The sequence below is a fragment of the Simochromis diagramma genome, unplaced genomic scaffold (genome assembly GCF_900408965.1).
Source record: "Simochromis diagramma unplaced genomic scaffold, fSimDia1.1 OVJJ01000026.1, whole genome shotgun sequence".
Lineage (NCBI taxonomy): Eukaryota > Metazoa > Chordata > Actinopteri > Cichliformes > Cichlidae > Simochromis > Simochromis diagramma.
The window spans coordinates 10508554-10531282 of record NW_024386985.1 but is presented as its reverse complement, the minus strand read 5'-3'; the positions used below and the strand labels follow the sequence as shown (position 1 = coordinate 10531282).

Sequence of the window (22729 nt, the reverse complement as noted above, 5' to 3'; positions counted from 1 at the left end):
GTTATTGACTCTAATCATTCAGGTAAATAAATCCTAAAAGCTTGATTCTGTTCATCTGGACGTAATGGGAGAAACGTTTCGTCACTCATTCAAGTGATTTCTTAAGTCTCCGCTGACTGCAGGTTTCCCCAACATTATACACAGTACATTTGCACAATGACTGAAACTAGCACCACTGAATGAATGGGCTGAACAGAGAACAGAATCAACCTTTTGGGTATTACTGACTTTAAACTCAATCCCCCCCTGTTATTTTTTTCACATTAAAACCATAATAAATTAAAATTGATCTGCATTTACTAAGTCTATGCATTTGATATGTTTTCTAAGTTCTATTGCAGGGGTGTCAAACTCAATTGCACAGGGGGCCAAAACTCAAGGCACACTTTAGGTTGCAGACTAAACAATATAAACATTTATTGAACACACTAAAACAATGTTTTTTAAACATAAATATGAATAAAAACAGAAAGGAATATTATTCCAGATTAAATAAACTTAAAAAAAACAACAACTTTAACTTTAAATATTTTGCTCTTCATAAAAATATATCCTGTCAAAATTGTGCAAGTTAGAAATATGAACATGCAGCCAAAAACCCCAGAAAAAATAAATGAAAGCATACACAAGGTTGGAGCCGCATGTAGACGGAGCTGGGCATTGCCTCAGGAATGGAACTAATAAACTGTGTGGGCCATTCAGTGTTGTACTTTCCCTTGAGGGTATCATTACACTGCAGCTCCATCTGAATCTGCACAGGTGCAGTTCAGCATCACACATGCCATGTCCATGAACTGACAGATTTCCTTGCTGAGCTCAAAAACTCTATTGAGAATTTTTATACCAACTCAGCCAACAGACCTCAGTATGATAAGGAATGTCGGCAAACTCTGAATCTATTTCCCACATAAAAGACTGAAATTGACGGTGATTTAAACTTTTAGCTCAGATAAAATTTACGGTCTGCGTTAGGGTGATCATTACATGCTCGATTTTTAGGACTTTACCACACAGCCTTTCCTGGTGTATGATCAGTGATATGCTGTTAACTCACCGGTACAGTTGTCCTCCTGCATCTTTACTCGCATCCTGCTGACTAGTCTGCTTTTTTCACCGCACAACACAGGTGTCGTGCCAAAGTAGGTATCCCCGACAGAATTTGTTTCCCCTGTGCTGGGAGCACGCAGGAAGTACTGATGTTTTCATTTTGTGAAAAAGTGAAAAATTAGTATCGTTACATTACCATTCAGTTTGAGGGTTACAACAGAAAATTATATATTTATTGCTCACGGGGTATCAGATGGGATTATTTTAACAAACCATTAACATTTTGGCTGATAACTATTTTTATATTTTTATTCTCCTATAACTTTACTATATAAAGAGCTAAATCCTCCAAAGGGCCATGCATAACTATAATAGTATATCTATATAAAATCATCTCGCGGGCCGGATACAAATCGGATTACTCCTCACCCCCTACCCAACCCTGTGGCTAGTCACGTGTTCCATAATGTTGTGCTGTGGACATTTATGTGCTTTTTGTGCAGAGGAGCTTGTTTTGTTTTCTGTTCTCATGCTGTCCTGCCATGGGAGCCCAGCATGAGCAGAGGTCTTTTTTTTTTTTACTTTCCCATTGTAGTGTATATTTCAGTGTTTTTCTGTAACGCTACCTATCTCCAACCTGTATCCCCATGTGATGTCTGTGTTGTGTGTGCATGGTGGGGATGTCCCATTTCACTGCAAGGCAACCTGCATGTGATGAATAAAGCCTTGATTGATTGATTGATTAAATGTACGCCGGCCCGGATGTGGCCCGCGGGCCTTGACTTTGACACATGTGTGTTAAAGTTTGCACTTTGTTCACAGTTCACGGTTCAGTGTGAGGTGGGACACCACAGTCAGTGCTGTTTATCTGATTGTGTTTGTCCTCTGTTTACTTGTAGTGGGACAGATGAAGAGAAGATATGGAGTTGATATACAAGGTTCTCGGCTTGGAGTGGATAGATGGCAAAATTATTTTAATATTTTTGACTGTTTCTCTACTGTTGACAGATTTTCTGAAGAACAGAGTGCCAAAAAACTTTCCTCCTGGACCCTGGGCTCTTCCTTTCATTGGTGACCTTCATCGTATCCAATCTACCAGACTCCACCTGCAGTTAACAGAGGTATGAGTCCATTCCTAAATACAATTTAAAGTTATTATATTATAATAAAATTAAAAAACATTTGAAAATTGAAAAAAAACCCTTCATTCAACCATACAGATTTCACCTGCAGCTCACTGACTAATAATAAAAGCAGAAAAATAATGTGAAAGGAAACAAACATGTGAAATGAATCACTGGAGTGCAAGGAGGCATAATTTACACCGAAGTAGACAGAGTCGTTATTTAGCTTCTATAGAAATACTTTGTATTTGTATTGCATTTGGCTTCCTCCCGTGCCCATGTGGGTAAAGTGAAGGGTTCAATGAACCTAAGAGGTTCATTGATCCCTTCACTGAACTGGTATTTATTGCTCACAAGTTTAGCTATTTAACTGAATATTAACTTAACGGCCTCATTACAGGTGGGCTAACACCTGATATAGTGACATTTTCATAACTATAGGAACTTGTCTTATTGCCAAAGCTGTTCTGAATTCCCCACTCTGCTGAATGCAGAATAAGAATATTTTATTAATCTCAGAAGAAATTAACTGTGGCCTACTAACTTACAGCAGTTCTGATATTAAGTAAAAAACAACAAAAACCTTTTCTTATATAAATTGCAAAATGTGAATATATATAATATATACTACTCCTACTTTCATCTCCGTAATAATAACCGCCTTCGTCCCTCACTCACTCCACACAGTACCACCATACTTGTCAATGCTCTTGTCACATCACGTTTAGATTACTGTAATTCTCTTCTCTATGGTCTACCTCATAAATCCCTCCATAAATTGCAGTTAGTTCAAAATACAGCTGCTTGTATTATTTCCAGAACTAGATCCACTGAACATATAACACCTGTTCTTAAACAGCTCCATTGGCTTCCAATTCACCTCCGTGTCAATTTCAAGATCCTGCTTCTCACTTACAAAGCGCTTCATAACCTAGCTCCTCCATATCTCTCTGATCTTCTCCATACATACTCCCCCCCCGTATACTCCGCTCTTCTTCAGCTTCCCTTCTGTCGGTTCCACCTGCTCACCTGACTACCATTGGACTCAGAGCCTTTAGCTGTTCTGCCCCAAGACTTTGGAATGCACTTCCACTTGTTCTCCGGACCACACACTGTCTCACCACTTTTAAATCATGTCTCAAAACTCATCTATTTAGAATTGCATACACCTGATCTGTCTTAGTCCATTTTTACCTGCTCAGTCTTTATACTTGCCTTTACACTTTTATGACTGTTTATGTCTAAATTTTATTTTACCATGTTTATTATATATACATATATCTTGTAGGTTAATTGGTTAATCCAAATTGCCCATAGATGTGAATGTGCGAGTGAATGTGAGTGCAAATGGTTGTCTGTCTCTGTGTGTTGGCCCTGCGACAGACTGGCAACCTGTCCAGGGTGTACCCCGCCTCTCGCCCTATGACAGCTGGGATAGGCTCCAGCGCCCCCCCCCTCCCGACCCTGAAAAGGATAAGCGGACGCGAATGGATGGGTGGATGGATATTTTTTAATGTTTTTTTATGGTATTGTTCACGTGTTATTGTAAGGTGACCTTGAAGGTCTGAACGGCGCCTATAAATAAAATGTACTATTATTATTATTATTATTATTATTATATAGCCTCCTCAGAATGTATCTTGCTCCAAAAACAACAATATACTGTCTGTGTTCAGTTTGCAGAGAAATATGGAAACATTTTCAGCCTTCGACTCTTTGGTGGTAGGATTGTGGTCGTTCATGGTTACAAACTTGTGAAAGAAGCCCTGGTTCACCAAGGAGAAGACTTCATGGATCGCCCAACTATGCCCTTATTTGAATCAATTATAGGGAATAAAGGTAGTGTTTGATAAAAGTGGTTGCATTTTTCCCTCTAAAGATCTAAAGATCAGGTCTACATTATTTTTTTATTTCCAAAAGGTCTTGTGATGTCAAATGGTTATCCCTGGAAGCAACAGAGGAGATTTGTTCTTCACACATTCAGGAACTTTGGTCTGGGGAAGAAGACCCTGGAGTCATCCATCCAGCAGGAGTGCCAGTATCTCACAGAGGCTTTCACAGATCAGCAAGGCACAAAGAAAAAAAAACAATATAGTTACATGTTATCTATGTTTAGTATGTGTGTTTATAAAATTTAAATAGAATTCACCATTGCTTACCATATGACATGTTTATAAGGTTCACAGTACTAAAGCACATGGCCTAAAAGGTTTCCTTAATAATTGTCCCACTTTTCTTTACCTGTAGCTCATCACCTGATTTATGTTTTAACAAGGAGTTCTAATCAGAGGCCAAACATTAATTGATTTTAGTGTTATTGATATCGCTCCAATTCTTTGTTAAGATTCACAATTATTTGCTGAAATGTTCTGAAACACTCGGGACATTTCCCTAATCCTTTACACCAAAGTTTATTTGACACCCTTGGGTAAGAGTTGGAGGTGCATTTCTCTTGCAATTTTCAAGGTCCCCTTTGTTCCCAACTATGTATTTGAATTTGAATTTAATTAATTATTATTTTTTTAATTTTATGGATGTTTTTTCTCCTCATTTTCCAGGCAGACCCTTTAATGCTAAGAACCTGATTAATAATGCAGTCTCAAACATCATCTGCTGTTTGGTGTTCGGCAATCGATTTGAGTACACTGACAAGCAATTTCAGCATATTCTCCAGATGTTCAATGACATTGTTCGATTACAGGGAAGTTTGACAGTACGGGTGAGTGCATGTTATTCACACACTCATGTACTTCTAGTTCCAGTCTCAAACATGGATGTAAATGTGTGCTTAATCAATTTGCATATCTATCTGCTGTGATGTCCACTTGGCGGTTTTTCACCACTGTGCATTACAAGTGAAATACACTCCAGAAAGGATTATTTACTGAATGTGGATCTACAATACAGCAGTATCAGATTTACCCATCGCCTGTAAAAGCCAAACAGAACCAATTCATCCATTCATTTTCTAACATTTTCTGGTTAGATACAGTAAGGGCAACAGTTTAAGCAGAGCTGCTTGTTGTTATTATAAAACCAATCACACCGTGATGATGAGTGTAAATCCTAATGAATGAAGCCTTAGCTTGACACCCCTGACTTCTAGCCTTAAATTAATTCACAGTTCCAAGCAAACAGCTCAAAAAGACTTTTTAATAAACTTCATTGAGCCTTTTTTACTTTGACACCGAGCTGTTTACAAACATTGTGGCAGTGATATGTTTCACACTAAAACGTTTGAACCATTTTAAAAATGAAGAGAGACAGACAGGTCACAAAGCTGTGTGACTTCACTCTTAACTAAATTGCCCTTTTGTTTTCTTTGTTTTGTTTTGTTTTCTTGGTGCATGCCCAACTTATGCCCTGTATAGAGGTGCCATCCAATAATAAACACACTTAATATGAAAACAAACAAATGACCTACCTAATTACCTATACATGAACTAATTCAACTAAATAATTATCCCACCTTTAAGTTATTACATTAATACGGTGGCCCTGAGAGGCCAAATGGACTGCAACTTAAGAAAACACCAGCAATAACAAAAAGGCTGCAAAAGCAGTAGGGAGGGCCTTTCATGTAATGATACAGCTGCAGGTTTCAAACCTAAAATTCATGAACACACAGTAATAATGATCTTTATTATTGCTTATGTTAATATGGCCAGTCAATCAGATAATCTGGTTACTGTCTTCCTGCTCTGCAGATGTACAATACAATACCCTGGCTGATGAAGTGGCTGCCTGGATCACACCAGACGATATTTATCTTGACAAAGAAAATAGTTGAATTTGTAGAAATTAGGATCAAAGAACACCAGGAAAACTTTGACCCTTCATCACCAAGAGACTACATTGACTCCTTTCTCATAGAAATGGGAGAGGTCAGTGTTTTAATGTCTATCTCGATTTGCTTTTATGAAAAAAATTTATTCCCCTCTCGCCTCTGCAAGTAGTCTATCCTTCAAGATCAGGTCCTCTACCAGAGGGCTGGGAGCTTAAGGGTTCTAACTCTAACTCTTCTGGACAGAGGGATCTGCTGGAACCATTCACCTAACTTGGGAGTCACTGCACCTAGTGCTCCGATTACCACTGGGACCACTGTTACCTTCACTCTCCACCTTCTTCAGCTCTTCTCTGAGCCCGTGGTACTTTCCAGTATTTCGTGTTCATTCTTTGAGATGTTACTGTCATTGGTACGTTTATCAGTACGTCTTCTGCTACATCTTCTCCTGCTTGTCTACAACTACTATGTCTGGTTTGTTAACCATCACCATTTTGTCTGTCTGTATCTGGAAGTCCCACAGGTTCTTAGCTCCGTCATTCTCAACCACCCTAGGGGGTGGTCTGTCCTCAGTGTCTGCAATGTTTCCTTCTGGTAGTGTGATCCCCTCCGTTCTGACAGCCTTACCTCTCTGAGAAGATTTAGGTCTATGCAGAACATCAGTGGGGACAGTGCATCTCCTTGGTAGATCCTGTTGGTCTCTATTGTTCGCCACATCCCCCGTTGAGTTCCTGATGAAGGCTCTTAGGGTCCTGTTGATCTTGAACTGTTACCTTCACTCAAGTTGATCTTGAGTGAAGGTAACAGTGGTCACAGTGGTAACTGGTGCGCTCGGTGCAGTGACCCCGGAGCAAAGCAAGTGGCTCCAGCAGATACCAGGAACAACATCCAAGATCTCTGCACCTTCATGGGGGCAAGAGGGGAATTTAAAATTTTTTATTCTTTACTTTACAAAACGTTTTGATAAGATGGTTTGTATTTATATTGTGTACATAATCAAATATAACAATTTTCTCTTGTATCATTGATAGAAGGAAGATAAAGATTCTGGGTTTTATCTCAAAAATTTGATGGCTTGCACAATGGACCTGTTTGGCGCTGGAACTGAAACCACAACTACTACTTTACATTGGGGACTTTTATATATGATCCACTACCCTGATATACAAGGTGTGTCAGGGTAATATCTATCAGGGATACATATTTTGTGAGCTTAGTCAACTGTGCACAACACTTATTTTCCTGTTTCCTGTGTGTGCAGAGAAAGTCCAAGCTGAGATAGATGCTGTGGTTGGTCCATCCAGACAGCCGTCTACAAGTGACAGAGAAAACATGCCATTCACTGATGCAGTTATTCATGAAATCCAGAGAAGTGGAAATATTGCCCCACTTAACATACTTCGCGTGGCAAACAAGAACACAGCTCTGGATAAGTACTCAATCCCAAAGGTACACAATCAACCAGTAACAAATGTTTGCCAGTTAAAAAGAAAAACTCTGAGATAATCAGATGTGTCAAAGGTACATACTAATAATGGATTGCATTTATATAGCGCTTTTCTAGACACTCAAAGCACTTCACAATTCCACTATTCATCCACCTTTCCCTCATCCACCTGCTGGGCTCAGTGCAAGCTCCACCATAGCCACCACCAAACAACTGAGTTATTTTTACATTTTACACATCGGCCAGCTTCTGGCCAGTCCACCACCTTTCGTTGTTTATACTGTTACAAAAAAACGAATCAACAAACAGACACAAAAAAAACCCCATCGGCCCATAAAAACAAAAACTCCCCATTGGCCCACCGGGCAGATGCCTGCTATGCATGATCTGATGGCCAGTCCAACTATGGCTCCAGGAGGTTTTTAGTGTACATGATGTGATCAGCTGACCTGCTCTTCACTGTAGATTTACACAATTACACAACAAGTGTAGATGTGTTTTTTCATCTATCCTGGCAGATGTCTATCCCCCTACACTTTATACAGAGTTGCTATAAAGTTTGAATTCAGTGAAGTAATCTAAGCATGATCATCTAAAATGCAAAGTCGCTGCTACACTTGATGTAACCTAAATCTGACCAGGAGCACCACAGCTACTGTGCACCAGTCCAACACAGTGCTTTACTGTAAATTCAGCCCTGTAATGCAAACTAACCTGTTTATCCTGGACAAAACTACCCAGTATTTCCATGCAACATTTGAATAGCACAAAGTTAATATAGGTTAGTTTGTTTTGCAGGACATTTTACGACAATGAAAATACATTATTTATCAAAACACATCATACACAGTTCCAACATGTGGTTAAAATAATGACATTGCATGTAAGCTTTAAATTTTCTGTTTAAGCGTCACTGTGCAGTCTTCAGCTTTAAATCTAACCTCTCTTCCTCCTCTCCTTAGTTAGCTCTCATTCTCTTCTCTCCCTGTGAAATCCATCAACTTGACCTTTAGCTATGAACGCACTGTGTGACAAACTGCACACAAATAGCTTGTGTGTTTTCTGATGTTTGCTGAACTAATAGAAACTGTCTGTGAAGGTTTTTTCTCATCCGAGGTGAAACGTCTTCCAGGAAACTTAAAGAAGTCCAGACGCTTTTCTTTTTCAGGCTACTTAGACTGATAGAAATATTGATTTTTTTTTTTTTTTTTTTTTTTTTTTTGTGTGTGTCCCGTTTGGATCTTTAGCCATCAGAATTGTTGTCTTAAGGCCAAGAAAGATGCCAAGCGGATTTATTTTACCAAGTGGATCATCATGGCCTTGCCATATTGGTCCATTTGATTGACCTTTATTATAATTATGAATTTATTTTATTTTCAGTTGCTACAAACGGGACAGACATGACTGGGGGATAGGACAGGGAGAAAGAATGAAAGAAAGAGAGGGAGAGAAAGAAAACCAAAGGGGAGAAGAGACGGTGAGAAAGGGGGGAAGAAAGAAAAAAAAAAACAAAAAAAAACACCTGGGTCACCTGTATGGAGAAAAAAAGCAGAAGAGAAAGCAAACAACAAAGAGCAACATAATAAAAAAAACGGCACCATCACAATAAACTAGCTAGCAGTAGATATCAGTAGATACTAAATAATAAACGATATTGTGCAGCACGCAAGATAGACAGCGCACAATGTGCTTTGAGGCAGCAGCCAAGAAAGCTGTAGTCCGCGTCTGTGAATACCCGTGTGTACACCTGTGTGCATACCTGTGTGGATCAGCATGCTTGCATTCCAAAGGTTTCTCCATGTAACGATCTGCTAGGGAGTGTGGGGAGCCATAGCCCCGTCCTCCAGGGTATGAAGCAGGTATGGAGGAGATCAAAACTCCAGACATCCAGAGGCCCCCAGAACACAAGAGACCAAGGAAGACCAACAGAGGGGCAGCCGCGCCACTGTCCCAGTAAGAGCTGAGGAAAGTCCCAGATGAGGGCTCACTCAGCAGCCGGAGAGCAGAAGCCAGGGGGAGTTGCAGTGACGCGCCTGTGAGCTCCGCTGGCAGCCAGCTGTGCCTGAGTGACCGAGCCCCAGGCCGAGAGGCCGGGGGCACCCCACCTCCGAAGTGGCCCGAGGGAGCCCCAGGCTCCAGGCCCCGATAAGCGGCCGCCAAGGAGTGAGCCGGTGTGTACCCGGACACCCACCCCCAGACACAAAGAACCACCAACACACCGACACCTGAGGGAGTCCGCCACTGGCAGGGGAAGTGGTGGTGGGTGGAGATAGGCCTCCAAACCTTGGAGGGCCTGAGATGTCCCCAGAGAAGTGGCGTCTGATACCCAACCTGACATATAGACACAGACATACAGGCACACACAGATACAAACATCCATTCCCACCCTCATGCTCTCATATGCACTTACTCCACACTCAACCAACGTGGAGACAGACATAAAGAGACGCTGTACACACGATCACACTCCCCAAGCGTACTCTACGAACCGGGTCTAGGTACCCTTGCCCCTGGAGGGGGGAACTGCACCCAGACCCAGGTGGTGTTACCCTTTTCCCTGCGGTGGGGAGAGGCAGACCGCCCTGACTCCGCAGCAGCAGGGAGGCCCCACACTCCAGACCGCAGTCGGACGGCCAACTCCTCCTAGCCCCCCCGCTCCAGCAGGCCGCAGAGAACGGGGGTGAGAGAAGACTCCAAACCTCCCTCCACCCGCTCATTGTAGTGTTGATGCATGTGTGTTCTAAGGTGCAATTAAAACCCAGGAGGGCATGGAGCTACCTGCCAGAGAGCAGCAGGTAAGCGCATAGTCCCTCCTGCTAGCCCTCAATGTCTACGTGTATTCAAAATTGAGAGGTGGGCAACGACGCCAGGGGTGAGGTGTACACCCTGATGGTAATTTGGACTCCGTGTATCGTGCCCACCCCCAAGATCCTATATGTATGTGTAATGAGAGTGTGAGTAATGTGAATGTCTAAGTTGTGGGATAAAATTGAGGCAGAGGCAGCCAGAAGGGGACGGGGGGGGGGGGGGGGGGGGGAGCCTCCTCTGCACCCTGGTGACATACCCCTACTCCAAGGCCCTGCATGTGTGGGTGGTTGTGGTGGAGCGGGAAGAGGGAGGCAGCTGGAGATGGGGAGGGAAGGAAGGGAGGGGCAGGCGACCCCTCCCTGGGGCCAGCTCCCCCGCTGACCCCAGTAGGCACTCCCATACTCCGCGACCCGCCAGGGAAAGGGGGCCCAGGCCCATCCAGCAGCGCCCCCCGGCCCCACAGAGCCCGGGACAGTCCACCCAACCCCACCACAGAGAAAACTGCACCCACCCCACCATCCACTCATCTTCCAGACTACGTGAGACAATAGACGCCCAGGCTGAGATCTTCCTCCACCTCTCCTGTATCTCCCCCTCCTGCAGAGAGTTCCTGAGGAGAGGAAAGCTCCTGCAAGGTGTAACAATCTCCCCCACCAGTTGAAGAGCCCCCCAGGTGGCTCGACTCACCGGCGGCACCCTGCGCCAAGGATGGGCCCCCATGCACCCACCCGCCCACAACCCCGGCAACACACAAACCAGGACCCAAGGCCCCGAGGCCCGGCCAGGGCCCCAGCCCAGAGAAACATTGATTTTTAAATTGCATGCCACTTAAAAAACACTCGCTTCATGCATCCTCCTTATCTGTAGCACTAGCTAGATGCTGAAGTACCGCCAACACAACATACAGACACCTGCCTTATTAAAGTTCCGGCCAACTTTAACCCCCGAGTATAAACGTTATAAATGATAACACTGAACGTAAAGTAATGAGCATTTTCTGAACACGTAAGGAGTAGAAAGTACAGATATTTGTTTAAAAATGTAGGGAGTAAAGTAAAAAGTTGTCAGAAGAATAAATATTCAAATACAGATACCTGAAAACTGGACCAGGTGACCCTGAATCCTCCCTTAGTTATGCTGCAATAGACGTAGGCATGGGGGATTCCCATGATGCATTGAGTTTTTCCTTTCCAGTCTCTTTTCTCACTCACTGTGTTAATAGACCTCTCTGGATTGAATCAAACACGTTATTACCTCCGTCTCTCTTCCACAGCATGTCTTTATCCTGTTTTCCTTCTCTTACCCTAACCAGTCGCAGCAGATGGCCCCGCCCCTCCCTGAGCCTGGTTCTGCCGCAGGTTTCTTCCTGTTAAAAGGCAGTTTTTCCTTCCCACTGTCACCAAAGTGCTTGCTCATAGGGGGTCATATGATTGTTGGGTTTTCTCTGTATCTATTATTGTATGATCTACTGTTCAATAAAAAGCGCCTCGTTGTTGTGATTTGGCGCTATATACATAAAATAGAATAAGATAGAATAGAATACAATTGAAAATTCTAGTTACAGTAATAAAGTTACTTTGTTACTTCCCACCTCTGGAAACACCCCGACACGGGATCATAAGTAATGAACAAAGAACAGTTACAACTCAAATACTCAGATACTCAAATACCAAGTGTTGATGCTAAAGAACTGTAGCCAACGGGAAGTTCAAATCCTGCAATTTGAACAAATGGTATTTTTCAGGGCACCAAGATCTTGGCTCCATTGCACTCTGTTCTACATGATGAGTCTATGTGGGAAACTCCACATTCCTTCAACCCTCAACACTTTCTGGACCAGGATGGAAAATTTAGGAAGAGGGAGGCCTTCATTCCCTTTTCTGCAGGTTAGTCATCAGTTGCAATCCTTTAAAACTCTGGTAAATGCTGTTTTAGGCAGAAGTTTAAAAAATGTTACATGTTGCTGCTTATGGTCAACTTTTTGTATATGTAACATTTTATTTTGATTATTTGTAGCATAATCATATTTACACTACTCAATACAGTGATAAAGTGGTGAAGTAGATACAGATTAGCAGATACTCTGCTGCTTGTTCCTTGCATTAAATTGTGTGCTTTTAAATGTTCTTGTGCTTTATTTGTTGATCTAAATGAATAAATAACTGTTATAAGCTGTGATTAGCGTGGAAACCCTGTAAATTATGTATTTAAAACATGTAGTCTTGTGTATTCTCAGGTAAGCGTGTGTGTCTTGGGGAGCAGCTGGCCAGGATGGAGTTATTCCTGTTTTTCACCTCCCTGCTGCAGAAGTTTTCAGTTACTGCACCTGCTGGAGAGAAACCCAGTCTGGACTTCATTTTGGGAGCCACACGCAGTCCCAAACCTTATCGTCTGTGTGCTGTGCCACGTTAGAGCACGAGTTATCCTAAACTGAGCATGTCTGTTTCTCTGCGCTCTCAATGACTGTCTTCTGCTATTGTTTTTGATGCAATGCATAAAGAATATCTGCTTTACTGTTCTCTCTGTCTATCTCTAGCGCTCTAGTGTAAGTAATTAATAAGTAATATATATTTTAAATTGAATTTGAACGTATTTTAATTTTGCACGATTTTTCTGAATAAATATGGACTCACAAATAAAATAATCCTGATGCAATAAAATCCACAGACCATTACCTCTCAAGGGAATCACCAAAACGTCGTACTTATGATATTTTCTCTGCACATTGGATTTGTTGAACCTGTAAATAATTTATTTAGAGATTATTACACACATAAAATACTTTTTTCAAATGATCACTTACCAAAAGAATGAAAATCTGAAAATAATAGCAGAAAACCAGCAAATCTTCACACAAGTCCATCTTTGAGATGATGGACTTTTGAAATTTTCTTCTTTTATCTATATAATTTTTTAAATGGTTTTCCGTGAGAGAAGTTAAACAGCTGAGATGCCTTCCTCACCTGTATAACTACTGGTCAGTGCACCTTATTGTCCTTCCTTGTCTATGGAGATTCAGTACAGCAACTTGTAACTATTTTTTCTTACTGATACTTTGTTTATGCTTTTGTTGTTGAATCTCATGTGTAAAGGAGATTTCAATCTCAATAAATTACTTCATAAAAATACCCATTTGCTATTAGAAAAGGATACTTTTTTTAAATGAACTGCCTTTGCATTCAGTTATGTGAAAAAGAAACGTTTCACAGGACACTGCAGTACTTCAAAAAACAAAAACTATCTTTAGCAACAGTAACTTTAAATATTTTCATTCTGTATGACTTGTCTCTCACATAGTTGTAGAGAAATGTTGGCCCACTTTTAATAACTCTTTGTCATCTTCCATCCCAGACAGTAAGCAGACAGAAGCAAATCATCATGTCCCACTAGCTACAAGTGCTATGTTGATAATAGAATAGAATAGATCTATGTACAATGAGATTGAAAGAAACTTCTGCCCAGTGGAAACATGCAAAAAAAAAAAAGAAAAAAGAAAAGGTAAAAGTGCACAGTTCTCTAAGTACATACTCAAGAATAAATATGGATTTTATATATACAGTAATATATAACATTGCACATGTTACATATTGCAAAGTGATTAGGATTATGACTGGATTCAACTTTATTGTCATTACACAGCTATGAATACAGTGTAACGAAATACAGTTTGCATCTAATAAGAAGTGCAAGAGTAGTAAGTGCAATAAGAGCAGATTACATACAGATATGTTAAGCAAATATACAGATGTACTACAGGCAGATGTACGGATATACTAATATATACAGATAAGGGTACTACAGTGGCTTGCAAAAGTATTCACCCCCCTTGAACTTTTCCACATTTTGTCACATTACAGCCACAAACATGAATCAATTTTATTGGAATTCCACGTGAAAGACCAATACAAAGTGGTGTACATCTTATCCGTGACCTGTCTGGTGTGTTCTTTGGACTTCATGGGCAACTGACTGCACTCAGACCAAAGGGGGCTGAAAAATTACCCAAACAAAAATGTTTGGAATCATGTATGATTTTCGTTCCCCTTCTCACGTGTACAACACTTTGTATTGGTCTTTCACGTGGAATTCCAGTAAAAATTATTCATGTTTGTGGCTGTAATGTGACAAAATGAGAAAAACTTCAAGGGGGCCGAATACTTTTGCACGCCACTGTATAAAGGGTGGAATGGTTATGAACAGATTATGTACGGAGAGACGAAGTATACAGATGAACTACAGACATATGTACAGATATACAGATGATCTGTGTAGCATACAGATGTTCTATATTCCTATACAGACGGGCAGATATACAGATGTACTATGAACAAATATACAGATTATCTAAATATATATACAGATGTGCTACATATGTACCAATGTACTGCTGTAAGGTAAACAGATTTACAGAGTCCTATGAGTATATCTACAGCGGTGGGAGTGTAGTGCTCTGAGTAGACTATAATAGCTAACAGTGTATGCACTGTACCAGAGAACATACTATGTCAGTGTCCTAAACTACAGTATTAACCAATATGAGCATACGGTGAATGTTACAAATGAATGTGAATCATGATCATGGTCCCTGAGAGGGATAAGGGGTTATGGATGGAGAATTAGTGTGGATGGAAGCAGCAGGGGACTGAGTTCAGTAGGGTGACAGCTGTGGAGAAGAAGCTGTTCCTAAACCTGCTGGTTTTAGTCTGTAGGGTCCTGTAGAGTCTTCCAGAGGGGAGGAGCTGGAAGAGTTTATTGGCAGGATGAGAGGAGTCCCTGAGAATGAAGTGTGCTCGGCGTAGACATCTCTTCTTGTGGACATCCTCAATGGGAGGAACATGAGGGAAAGAGGAACAGGTGGCAAGACAGCTGGAACTAATTGGGCAAGACAAGGAAGTAAAGCACAATACAATAACATGAGACAAAACCTTCAAAGTAAAACAAGAAATCCACAGACTAAACCTAGAGGCACAATGCTAACACAGAACAGTGGGAACACAGAACCAAAACCTAAGAACTAACTAAGACACATCAAGAAATCAAAGAGTAATAATACCAAAAAGGAAAAGACTGCGTCGCCGACCCTAGACCGTGACAAAAGAAATAACTGGGAACAACCATATTACAATCCTCTGTAATGCACACTGAACCTTTAGGGCCTTCTAAATCTAATTAATGCAAAATAAATCACACTGAGGTTTCTTTACACTGAGAGATTTCTTTGTGTTAAAGTTTGCACTTTGCTCACCGTTCAGCATGAGGTGGGACTGCAGCGCTATCAGTGATTCAGGTTACAAGTTAACCTGTGACCTGTTCTCAGGATGTATCTAGTCAGAGATAGATCATTAGTCATTAGTTGTTCTGTGTATATGTTCCTATTAAGTGGATTTAAGTTTTATGTCAAGTTTAAAGCTAAGGCATTTGGAGGATTTATTTAATGGTTCCACAATATGACTTACCCCAGACAGGCTGTTGTCACAGAAGAGCAAACATGTCCTCTTATGTTCAGAGTTGACCATGAAAAGTTGAACCTTGACATACCTGGACATGTTGTCTGCTGTTCACTTGTAGCAGGAGAGTTGAATAGAAGATATGGAGTCGATATACAATCTTCTCGGCTCGGAGTGGATAGATGGCAGGAGTATTTTAATATTTTTGACAGTTTTTCTACTGTTGACAGATATTCTGAAGAACAGAGTGCCAAAAAACTTTCCTCCTGGACCCTGGGCTCTTCCTTTCATTGGTGACCTTCATCGTATCCAGTCTACCAGACTTCACCTGCAGTTGACAGAGGTATGAGTCCTTACCAAAATAAAAAATAAAGGTATTACATTTGAGGTTTCAAAAACCTTCATTCAACCAGACAGATTTCACCTGCAGCTGACTGACTAGTAATAAAACAAGAAAAATAATGTGAAAGGAAACAAACATGTGAAATGAATCACTGGAGTGCAAGGAGGCATAATTTACACTGGAGTAGACAGAGTTGTTATTTAGCTTGCATGAGGCTTGAAGCAACTATATAATGATTAAGTAAGTAAGTAAGTAAAATTTTATTTATATAGCACATTTCTAGATAGAAATCACAAAGTGCTTTACAAGATATAACAGATTATAAAAATAAAAAAACAAACAAGATACAAACAAAGTTAGCAAAAAGCAATTTTAAAAAGATGTGTTTTTAGCTGTTTTTTAAAAGTAATCAATGAATCAGCGGATCGTAAGTCCTGAGGAAGGGAATTCCACAGTCTGGCGGCCACAGTAGCAAAAGCTCTATCACCCCTAGTTTTCAGTCTCGTATACTGAATGACAAGTAGGCCCTGACTACTCGACCTCAGAGACCTACTAGGGGCATAGGGCTGTAAAAGTTCAATAATATATGGTGGTGCTTGTTGTTGAAGAGCCTTAAAAGTTAAAACCAAAATCTTAAAATGGACTAAATTCGACAGGAAGCCAATGTAACTGCATAAGCAACGGTGTTATATGTGAATATTTAGAAGCTTTCGTCAAAAGTCTTGCTGCAGCATTCTGAGCGATCTGCAGACGCTCCAAAGAACCTTTGTTTAAACAAGTAAACAGGGAATTGCAATAGTCCAGTCGTGATGAGATAAAAGCATGAATAACAATCTCCAGTTCGGCATAGGATATTATAGAGCTCAATTTAGAAATATTTCTTAGATGATAAAAGCAAGACCGAACAAGAGATTTAACATGACTATCTAACGTAAGAGCAGGATCAAGGATAATCCCTAAGTTCCTGACAGATGGTTTTACAAACGTTGAAAGAGGACCAAGAGCATTTATTATACTGGGTATGTGTCTATCTGGGGCACATAAGAGGACTTCGGTTTTATTTTCATTTAGTTGGAGGAAGTTTTCAGCCATCCAGCCTTTAATGGTTTCCAAGCACACATTTAAAAGCCGCAGCTTAGAAGCCTCTTCCGGTTTAAAAGATATATAGAGTTGGATATCGTCCGCATAACAATGGTAACAAATATCCTCAAAAGGGCTCAAAATGTGCTGGAGAGGGAGTAAATAAACTAGAAACAATAAAGGCCCCAGCACAGAGCCTTGTGGCACACCAAAAGACAGGGACGCAGAAGATGATCTATACTTAGAAACTGCCACAGAAGAATATCGTTCAGAGAGATACGAGGAGAACCATTTCAATGCAGTCCCAGAGACACCGACCCAGTATTTCAGCCTGTTAAGTAAAATATAGTGGTCAACAGCATCAAAGGCCGACGTAAGATCCAACATTAAGAGAACAGAACATTTACCTGCATCGCTTTGTAACAAAATGTCATTAGAAACTCTAAGAAGGGCTGTTTCAGTGGAATGAACTTTACGAAAGCCAGATTGAAATTTGTCGAAAATACTATATTTATCTAAAACTGCTGTAAGCTGCTTAGCCACGATCTTCTCTAGAATCTTAGCAATTAACGGAATTTTTGAGATCGGTCTATAATTGCTAGTGAGAGATGGGTCCAGCATAGGCTTTTTTAACAAGGGATGTATAACAGCAGTTTTAAAATAGGCAGGGACTATGCCCGAGGCCAAGGAGGTATTAATTATAGTAAGAATACAGGGACCAGTAGAGTAAAAGACATTTTTGAATAATGATGCAGGTAAGAAATCAAGAGAGCAAGAGGATAATTTTGTTGCACTAACTATTTTTCCCAGCTCTGGTAGTGAAACAAGTGAAAAACCTTCTAAAACAACAGGCCGAGCTGGCGTGGGAGCAGACAGCGCAGACGCTGAAAAAGACAAGTTTTTCCTTATGTTGCTAATTTTTTCTAAAAAGAAAGCAAGAAAAGTTTCACAATCTTCAACAGAAGAAATAATGGCAGCAGGTGGAGCAGGAGTAATAATATTAGTAATAGTATCAAATAAAACTTTAGGATTACCTCTGCTCTTTGCAACCAACTGAGAAAAGTAAGCAGCCCTCGCAACTCTAATAGCATTGTTAAAGGAGGCTAAAAGATCCTTTAAATAAAGGAGATGAACATTTAAGCGGGTTTTCCTCCATAACCGCTCAGTTTTACGACAATTACGTTTTATAAGACGAATGTTGTCATTTAACCAGGGTACAGACTTGGAAACAGGCACAGGTCTCATTTTAATCGGACAGATTTCATCTAAGATCGAAAGACAATGATAATTGAATAGATCTATAGAAAAATCAACATCGTTTTGTGGGGATAATGTTAAATTAAAAGCATCAGAGAACTTCTGTGCTGAGGAGGAGTTTAAAGTGCGGGAAATAACTGTCCGATGAACAGGAGACATAGGCTCATAAAAAGACATATTAAAAAAGACACAATAATGGTCAGAAATAAAAATGTCCTTAGAACAAATATAATCAATATTCAGACCCAAAGAAAAAACAAGGCTTTAAGGCTTTATTTAGCAAACTTTTACTGGCTTGTGCAAGCCCTACATACAGGGTCAATAACAAGTAAAAATATTAATTTAGAAAATGGAATCGTCAACCTAGAAAAACAAATCTAGCACAATTCATAAATTAAATGGACCCTAAAATATACTGCATTAGAATTGTAATATTTTAGTTTATAGACATAAAATTAGTTAATCTGTAACATTTTAATCAATTACATTCAGCAATTGTTAATTTGGGTTGAACCCAGGACTGTATAGGCGTTGGCTGAATAGCAGTGGTGTTCACCTTGGGGTGTCGGTCAGAACACACAGGACGCACAGATAAAGGTTATACCGTCTTTACTGTGATTCCTCAGCTTAACAGCACAGTACAGCAACACAGTAATGCAACCGCAGGCTTACAGAGTGGTGAGGGGTGTGGGTGTGTGTGGTCTGTGAACAGAACATATACAGAATACTGAATGTAATAAACATCTAAGTCATGAATTATGATGCATTAGCGTTCTTCGAATCTAACCAGAACTACAAATGGGAATTCCTATATGAACATCTACATGCACGAGTTTCATACACTACTCCCAAACCCTTACAGTACATGACATTGATTGCCAATACACCCAACAACAATATATCACAAACACCAAATCGTTTAGCTTACAGCTAGCAGGTATGTAGCATAACAGGTAGCATTAGTAGCATGAACTAGCCACATAGCGAACAGGTCGATACACATTGCACTTCTACATCCACTAAATGTCTAATTGGCATAAAAGACTAAAACTGTCCTTTTCAGGCATGGCTCCACGTCTACTCACAGTTCTTTAGCGACGCACACAACTCACACCGTGTGTAGACATCCCCTGCAGAGTCAGTCTGCCAGGCGGCTCTTGCTATGTGCTAGCTCCAACTCTGATCACTGGAACATGCGCTCAATAGTGCAACTGTGCTCTCTCGCCACAAGGGGGCCCCCCCACACAGCTGACAGCCTTTCCAACATAGCCGCCCCCCAATTTGCGGTGCAAATTGGCCCCATGGAAAGGCTGTTTATACAGACAAGGGCTCCCCCACCTGGTCATCCTCATCCTTGATCGCCGGAAGCACAATCAGACGTACTATAGGCCGGGTGTATGTTTTGTCACGTATCTTCACCTCTGCTGTTCTGGTGTGGCCATCAGAACCAGTAAGAATCTTCGTCACTCTCCCAATCTGCCATGATGCTCTGGGTAGCTGTGGATCCACCAGCAGAACAACCGCTCCCTCTGTTATGTCCTCCATGGGTCTCTGCCACTTCATGCGAGTTTGGAGATTAGGCAAATAGTGTCTGATGAAAGATGACCAGAATCTGTCCACCAGGATTTGCGAATGTCTCCATCTTCGCCTCCCTAGTGCTTCTTCTTCGGGATACACTACCTGAGGTAGGGAGCTGTCAGGCCGCCCCATGAGCAAGTAGTTAGGGGTCACTGGATCGATGTCAGCCACATCAGCAGAAACATAACCTAGGGGTTTGGCATTCAGGATACCCTCGATTTCTGTAAGAACGGTCCTGAGTACTTCCTCACTCACTGTTTGAGAGCCAACAGAGGTGTATAAGGCGTTTTTGATAGAGCGGATTTCTCTTTCCCAAGTGCCTCCAAAGTGGGGTGCTGCAGGTGGGTTGAAGCGGAAACGAACCTGCTGCTTAGCCAGTTTCTGCTGGAGGTCCGGACTCATGATGGAGAACGCCTGCTGGAGCTCCTTTTCCCCTCCTTTGAAGTTTGTCCCCTGATCCAAGTAACTTCTGCCGGTTTCCCTCTTCTCGCAATGAACCTTCGGAAGGCCATCAGAAAGGAGTCAGTGTCGATGGATGTCAGGAGGTCTATATGGACGGCCCGAGTAGTGAGGCACTTAAACAAAATGCCCCATCGCTTCTCCCTGCGTCTGCCTATCTTGATCCAGAAAGGACCAAAGCAGTCCATGCCAGTGGAATAGAAGGCAGGTTTGAACAGCCTGAGGCGGGCAGGTGGCAGGTCAGCCATTTGCTGAGAAGCTGGGTTTGCCCTCCACCTACGGCAATCCATGCAACTATGTTGGTGCTGCTTAACGGCCTCTCTACCTCGCAGGATCCATACAGTCCGCCGAAGCTCAGCGAATACTCTCTCTGGGCCAGGATGACCGAGACGTGCATCCACATCTTGAATAAGTAGTCTGGTATACACATGGGTGGGATCCAGGACCACAGGGTGTACAACAGACAGATCAAGGCTCTCTGCTCGCCGCAGCCTGCCACCAACCTGGATCAGTCTATGATTGGCATCATACTGCGGTGCTAGGCATAGCAGCTGACTGTTAGCCGGTATAGGTTTGCCTGCTTGTAGTAGGTGGTAGTCCTCTGGGAAACAGTCCATCTGAATCTGTCTCAAGATCTGTTGCTCTGCCTCGGTGTAGGCCCCTGCAGTAGGTGAATTACTCCCAGCTGGGTCACCCTGCATTGCTGCATTTTGAATCTCCTTAGCTGTGGCTTCTACTAATTCTGCCCATGTGTTGAACCGCTGGGCCTCTGGGGTTTGATTACCCGGGGTCGTGTTAGCCATATGACATATGGCAGAGCGTTTTAGCTCGATGCCATCCTCTGGGTCTGATGCACCCAACGATGGGCAGGAGGGCCACTGGTCAGGAGGTAGGAGGAGGAAATCTGGTCCTTGAGTCCACCTATTTGGGCTGGCCAGTTCAGTGAGACTTTTGCCCCTTGTGATGTCATCAGCTGGGTTTCTTGTAGAATCCACATATCGCCAGTCTTTGGGGTTAGTAAGCTCTTGAATTTCTGTAATCCTGGTGCCAACAAACACCTTGAAATGGCAGGATGTGGAATGCAACCAGTTGAGGACAGTGGTTGAATCAGACCACAGTGTACATGTGGTCACCTTGAACGTTAGTTCTGTCTGAAGTAGCTTTGCGAGCTGGGCTCCAGTGAGTGCAGCGCAGAGTTCGAGTCTGGGAATAGATATCTGCTTCCTTGGAGCAACCCGTGATCTGGCCATGATGAATGACAGCTGCGCATTACCATAATGATCTTCTGATCTCAGGTAAGCCACAGAGCCATAGGCTCGCTCTGATGCATCGCAAAAGATATGTACCCTCTCTTGCATGTCAGATAGATCCATGTGCGGCAGTGTGGTAACATCGTGGCAATGTTAACTCTGATAAATGCACCAACTCCCCCTTCCATGTCTTCCACTGGTGCAGCAAATATGAGGTAACTGGGGGGTCATCCCAATCTCAATGCTTGTCCCAGAGTTGCTGTACAATAATCTTGGCCCTGGTGGTGAAGGGAATGAATGAACCCAAGTGGGTCGTACTGACTAGCCAGGGTTCGATATATGTTCCTCATAGTGGGCTCTCCATAGTCAATGGGTCGGTGCTTGAGGCTGAGGGTGTCCGTCTCACAGTTCCAGTTCAGTCCCAGGGTTGATTCATGCGCTTCTTGTCGGTCCTGTGACAGCCAGAGTTCCAGTTTGTCTGACCGTGCCTCGGATGGCAGATGACTAATCACTTCTGGCCTATTACTAGCCCACTGCCGAATTTCAAAAGCCCCGGAAGCCAGAAGCTGCCGTAGTTTCTTGACCAACTGCTGGGCTTCTTCAATTTCTTCTTCAGATGAACACTCTGTAGACAGTTGTCCACATAGAAGCACCGTTCGATGGAGAACCTCACCTCCTCTCCTGGTTCACTATGCAGGAGGACATGCCGCTGTAGCGCAAAGGAGGCACAGCAGGGACTACATGTTGTCCCAAGGGAAGGACTTGCCATTCATAGCTGTGAGGGGGCTCATCCGATTCATATTGCGCCAAAGAAACCTCAGGAGCGGTTTGTCTTCCGGGAGTAGGCACCCTGGTGAAACATCCCTTTTATGTCACCACTGATGGCAATGCTGTGTTCTCTGAAGCGCAGGAGCACTTCCAACCCAGAGAAGGGCTCAGGGACAGGGCCAGGCAATAGGGACTCGTTCAGGTTAAGTCCCTTGTGTCGAAAAGAGCAATTAAAGACCACTCTATTCTTGCCATTGTGCTGGACCATGTGATGAGGTATGTACCAACTCTCTTGGCTCTGAGAGGCAACGTCCGGTTGCAGTTTGGCTACAAACCC

At 42.2% G+C, this 22729-nt stretch overlaps 1 protein-coding gene across 2 annotated transcripts; it reads left to right on the top strand.

The window, feature by feature from the left end:
* The first annotated feature begins 1898 nt into the window (after window positions 1–1898).
* LOC120738764 (cytochrome P450 2J2-like) lies at window positions 1899–13338 on the top strand. Of its 2 annotated transcripts, XM_040040198.1 has the most exons (9): window positions 1906–2168; window positions 3848–4010; window positions 4092–4241; window positions 4730–4890; window positions 5879–6055; window positions 6987–7125; window positions 7217–7404; window positions 11955–12096; window positions 12447–13338. In XM_040040198.1, the coding sequence occupies exons 1-9, from the start codon at window positions 1968–1970 to the stop codon at window positions 12620–12622; spliced, it is 1497 nt and encodes a 498-aa protein (XP_039896132.1). In that variant the 5' UTR covers window positions 1906–1967; the 3' UTR covers window positions 12623–13338. The 2 variants fall into 2 exon arrangements, with proteins under 2 accessions (XP_039896133.1, XP_039896132.1); XM_040040199.1 differs by lacking the exon at window positions 11955–12096 and having other exon boundaries at window positions 1899–2168.
* Window positions 13339–22729: the final 9391 nt, after the last annotated feature.

Coding starts and splice junctions, on each gene's coding strand:
- LOC120738764 (XM_040040198.1), top strand. CDS start 1,968: ATGGAGTTGATATACAAGGTTCTCGGCTTGGAGTGGATAGATGGCAAA. Junction 4,242..4,729: donor GGCTTTCACAGATCAGCAAG/GCACAAAGAAAA, acceptor CTCATTTTCCAG/GCAGACCCTTTAATGCTAAG. Junction 4,891..5,878: donor AGGGAAGTTTGACAGTACGG/GTGAGTGCATGT, acceptor CCTGCTCTGCAG/ATGTACAATACAATACCCTG.